Below are 5347 nucleotides of genomic sequence, written 5' to 3'. Positions count from 1 at the left end.
TCACATTTCTTTCCATTTTCTGATGTTTCATCGAATAACAACTGATCTTCTTGGTCATGTATGCATGCTTTTAAGCATTGACAGATTACAGATTAGAGATATTTGTACTAACAAGCAGGTGTACAGGTGTATCTAATAATGTCATCCCTGAGTGTATATACGGGTTCATATATAAGCAGAATATTATACAATAGTTCCTTTCAGGTACCAGACCGTACTACAGTTAAATTCAAGGCAGGGTTCTTACCATAACTTTCCGCCTCATGGATTTTTAAATAATATCAAAAAAACATAAGATATAGGAGCAGAATTAGGCCATTTGGCCCATCGAACCTGCTCCGCCATTTCGTTATAGCTGATCCAAATTTCCTCTCAGCCGCAATGCAATCTCCCGCCTTCTCCCCGTATCCCTTCATGCCCTGACCAATCAAGAATTTATCAGCTTCTGCCTTACAAAAATATAAAGACTTAACCTTTCAGCTGCCTGTGGCAAAAGATTCCACAGTTTCATCACTCTTTGGCTAAAGGAATTCCTCCTCCTCATCTCCGATCTAAGAGGACGACCCTGTTTTGATTCTCCCACCATAGGAAGCACCATCCCCACATGCACTCTATGAAAACCTTTCACCACTCAATACGTTTCAATGAAATCACCCCGTCATTCCTCTGAATTCTAGTGAATGTAGGCTCAGAGCTATAAAAGATATATAGCTGAAATATAGGAGAAATAGGCCATCTAGCTAGTCGAGCATGCCCCTCTATTGAATAAGATCATGGCTGATTTGACCATCGATCCATTTCCACCTACCTGCCTTATCTACATAACCCTTAATTTCCCTACTATGCAAAAAATTGTCCAATATTGTCATAAATATATTTACTGAGTTAGCCTCCACTGTTTCATGGGGTAGAGAAATCCATGGATTCGCCACTCTTAGGGAATAGCAGTTCCTCCTCATCTCTGCCCTCAATTCAGTCCACCGAATCTTGAGGCTATGTCATCTAGTTGCAGTCTCACCTACCAGTGGAAACAACCTCCCTGCATCTATCATATCTATTCCTTCCATAATTTTAAATGTTTCTATAAGATCTCCTTTCATCCTTTTGAATGCTAGCGAGTACAGTCCCAGGCGACTCAATCTCTCCTCATAGTCTTATCCACTTATCTCTGGAATCAACTGGTGAACCTTCTCTGCACACCTTCCTAAGCCAGTTTATCCTTCCTCAAGTTCGTAGACTAGAACGGCATTCAGTACTCCAGATGCGGCATCACCAGTGTCCTATACAGTTGCAGCATAATCTCCCTACAGGAATCCAAATGATTATGAATGTAGTTTACTTCTGGATGTTCCCGTGTCAAAACATTGCTGAATTTTCGAGTGCGAGGTGGAAAAGAGGTACGAAAGGTGGAAAATTACATCATACGAACAGGCCTTTCGGCCCATGATACTGTACTGAATTAATGAAGCTAATGGTGCCTAATTTCACTAATACGTTCCTCAGTATGCACATAGTTAAAATCTCTAATTCTGTATAAATTCGGTCCTCTCCAATCACCCCCATTACCAGCCCTGGCAGAGTATTCCAGGAACCTACCATTCTCTGCGAAACACTCCGTCGAGTTTCTCCTCTCTCAATAAATGCATACTCCGCAGTATTGCACATTTCGATCCTGCGAAAAATAACCGGTCTCGGCATCTATGGCTTTCATAACTTTATGTACTACAATCACGTTTCCACTCAGCCTCCGCTGCTGCAAGAGAACACCTCAGGTTTGCCCAACCTATTATTACACATACCTCAACCAGGTAGCATCCTGGTAAACATTTCCTGCACTCTCTCCAAAGATTCTACTTCCTTCCTGAAATGGGGCAAAAAGAATTTGAATATAATAATTGAGGTGCGTCCTAACAAAAGTCTTGTAAAGCTACAGCATAACTTCCTGATTCTTGAACTCAATGCCCAGTCTAACAAATGCAGGCAACCCTTCGCTTTTCTCCCACTGTCAAACAGAGCGGCCACATCCAGGGAGCTATGAAAATGGACGCCAAGGTCTGTCAAGGCAGGTGTCACTAACTCTGTACTTTTTCTTTACAATTAATCTCCCAAACTGTCACATCTCACACCTATCAGGTTGACATCAATCTTCCGACTGTCTCTCTGTACCTGCAACTGATCTATATCCCGCCGTGCCCTTCGATAATCCTCTACCCTAATAACAGTGCTACCAATCTTCCTGACATCTGCGAAGTTGATAATCCACCCATCCAAGTGTTTATTACAGCCAGGTATATATATATATATATATATATATATGTACAATCATCAGAGACCCCAGTATATATCAGTGAGGAACATCACGAATAATAGAACTGCAAGCTGAGTAAGAGTGGTTACCATAACTTCTCTGTCTTCAGTGGACAAACCAACCACAAATGCGAACATCCAAGTCCACAACTTTCTCATCCAGGGATCAATTACTTTGACGTTCTCGTCCTTACTTCTTCCTGGCTCTTCTTGTACTTACCTCTTAATGGCTCGTATCAGTCCTAAACTCCTTAAGCAACTTTTACAAATCGGCTTGGACTTACTCAAAACCAGCTACTTTCAATTACCTATCGATCGATCCTGCCTCATACTTTCGGTATTTGACCTACCCCAATTTAATGCTATTCGTAAGGTCCCTTTTTATCTTTATCCATATCCATCTTAAAACTTAAGGAGTTTTGATCACAAAATGTTCCTCCGCTGGAGGGTCAAATACCTTGTCAAGCTCATTTCCCACCCTGTTAGCTCTTTTGTACGGAGGAGGAACTAAATGACACCGTAGAAGTTGAAGAGGCTCACAACATCAAACCAGTCGGGTTTTCACTTTAACATCTGATCCCCAAAGTCTCGGTGTTTATTGGAAGTTTGGATGAGATGGGGTTCGGCGTCTATATATAAATGTTAAGCGCTACGTAAATGAATATTCAGGAACAAAGGAAGGATTGTACAAATACAGTGACGAGTCACAATTATAGGGTCAATGTTGTCGCCGCTTTCTGTGTAATCATCTGTCGGCAGTGGAACCTCCGGCTGCCGGAGCAAGACAATTGTTTTAATGAGTTATCAAACTGTCCATTCTGTTTCTCCACATCTCCCTTTCCACTCAGATTCTGGGGCAGAAATCAACCCAATGGTCGGAATGTCTCTGATGAAGATTGTGTCGTGGTCACCGCATATGGACAGTGGCACGATTTGCCATGCAATTCTACGCATTTCGTTATCTGTGAAAGACCAGCAGACTAACATTCCTTCACGCTACTGTATACTCAGGGGAATGTGGGCGTTAATTGCGTTTGTAAGCTTTTTTCCTGTTCAGCAGACGATCAGCTCGAAGCTGGGATTGGCTTGGTGGGTGTGTGGCTAGATCTCTCTTACCCTTTACCAGGCGGTCCCAAAAGCAATCGGCGCGGCACAGTAGTTTTGTGCCGTCGAAGTCAATCCTATGGCTATTACAAATACAATGTTCTGCTGCCGCCGATTTCTTTGGGTAACCCTGTCTCGTTCACCTATTTTTTTCGTTAAACCGAGCTCCCAAACTCTCTGTGCACCTTTCATCTGTCCCTCCGGATCCTGGAAGACTTACCAGAAATTGTTGAAGTTCAATGGTTGGGTCTGTAACCGCTGGATTATTTTCCAGGTGTTGACCTTTTCTTTGATTGTAACTTGCCAAAAAACGCCAGCAAACTCGGACTTATTCGAATCAAACTTGATCCGAGAAAGATGGGCTGCCAGCTCTAACTTCTACGAGGCAGGCGGACGGAATTGATCCGAGTTTTTCTAATGCTACTCACTGTCTGTCAGTCCCACACACGACTCTCCTTTCCTATTTCCTTTCTATTCGTTGACGAAGCCACCCTTTCTTTTTCCAGGCCAAGCATATTATTTCTGGACATCATATCACTATCAGGATCTAACCTACAAAATCATGCTCAAGTATCTGCCGCTTTATAATAACTAATATCCAGTAAAATGTGTTGGTTACTTGTATCTCAATTCTAACAACTTAATCCTGAATAAAGTAGATATGCATTTGGAGGTATTGTGGTATCGGTTGTTTCCTTGTCTGCATTCAGAGGGCTCAGACGCCTTCGGAGGGATTGTGCTAGCACTGTTTACTTATGAAATCCAAGATCCTATATGTTTCACCAGCTCTTTCTGCCAACTACGAGGAACTATGCAATCCACTCTTATTTCCGTCGTGGCTTCGAAAATGTACAGTGCTCTAAATGTTTCTTTGCCCCATTCCTTCTGCTTCTCACAATTCTCTGCATTAACTTCAATTCTCCAATCTGCCTATATTCTTCCTCTTCTGCGACAGCCCCTTGGAGGTTGTCTGAGAGGGTTTCTTCCTTCCACTCGATATCTATGCATTTGGGGGGGTAATGAGGTCAATGTATCCCTCTCATAGGTAGGTAAATATGTTACACACTTTGGGACGTTGACTCCCCTTCTGCTACTTATGCTGTGCTTCATCATGCTTTAAATTAATGGGCAAAACCTTTCTAATGTCAACATGGATATTTCTCCATTTTGTTTGATCAATCACTGTAGAGTCCGACGAGTCAGTTGGTCTACTACAAATTCAAAGAAAAAAAAAGAAATTATCCCTGAATAATTTGCACTCGCTAGCTGTTCATATCTTGCCAGATGGAGTTCAGGATAGGATCTCTGTCACCGACTCTTCTGTAGGATTTCTGCCAATGCAGGCCCCCAAGCTTTGATTCGGATAATACAACATTGTTTGCAACCAATCTGTCTTGGATTTATTTGGAGACTGTCCTCTAAATTCAGAACAGTGTATCACTTATTAGTCAAGTAGTGGGCTGTGCATATGTTACATATGCACCTCATTGAGAACTTCATTACCATCCATAAATATGCTTCGATTCACCAACTAAACAGACACCGCAGCATCTGTGCCACATTGGCACAGACAGGGAATGCCCAATACTGACTCCACACTCGAGGAATTCTAATGGCATTAATTTAAAAAGGTTAAGGAAACGTCTTTCCGAATTCATCTACTGGTATGTTTTGCTGATGAATTAGTGCACTCTATTTTGTACAAAGCGGGAAGGTGTACTGAAGGTAGAAAGGGATGTAATCGGCGCAATCTTCAAGAGATACCTGTTGGTAAAGCCAACCCTGCTTAAAGTGGCTTAGATATGAAATTCATGGTTGGCAGAATGGGGTATTAACATGTTCTGATAGAACCCATGATTGAACTTATTTGATCAAATTCTAAACAGTTGCTCAGTGTCAGTAACATACTATTCCAGTAAACTTGGAACACCAGCAT

At 42.0% G+C, this 5347-nt stretch overlaps 1 protein-coding gene across 1 annotated transcript in view; it reads left to right on the top strand.

Moving 5' to 3' along the window:
* LOC140740411 (hepatic lectin-like) overlaps nt 1–4033 on the top strand; it is a 32932-nt gene extending 28899 nt beyond the window's left edge. Inside the window, exon 7 of the mRNA XM_073069551.1 lies at nt 3156–4033. Within this exon, the coding sequence (XP_072925652.1) occupies nt 3156–3291 (136 nt within the window). The 3' untranslated portion in view covers nt 3292–4033. The remainder of the gene's footprint in view (nt 1–3155) is intronic.
* The last annotated feature ends 1314 nt before the right edge of the window (nt 4034–5347 follow it).

Source organism: Hemitrygon akajei, chromosome 16 (assembly GCF_048418815.1).
Source record: "Hemitrygon akajei chromosome 16, sHemAka1.3, whole genome shotgun sequence".
NCBI lineage: Eukaryota > Metazoa > Chordata > Chondrichthyes > Myliobatiformes > Dasyatidae > Hemitrygon > Hemitrygon akajei.
This window is presented reverse-complemented; position numbering and strand designations above follow the sequence as displayed.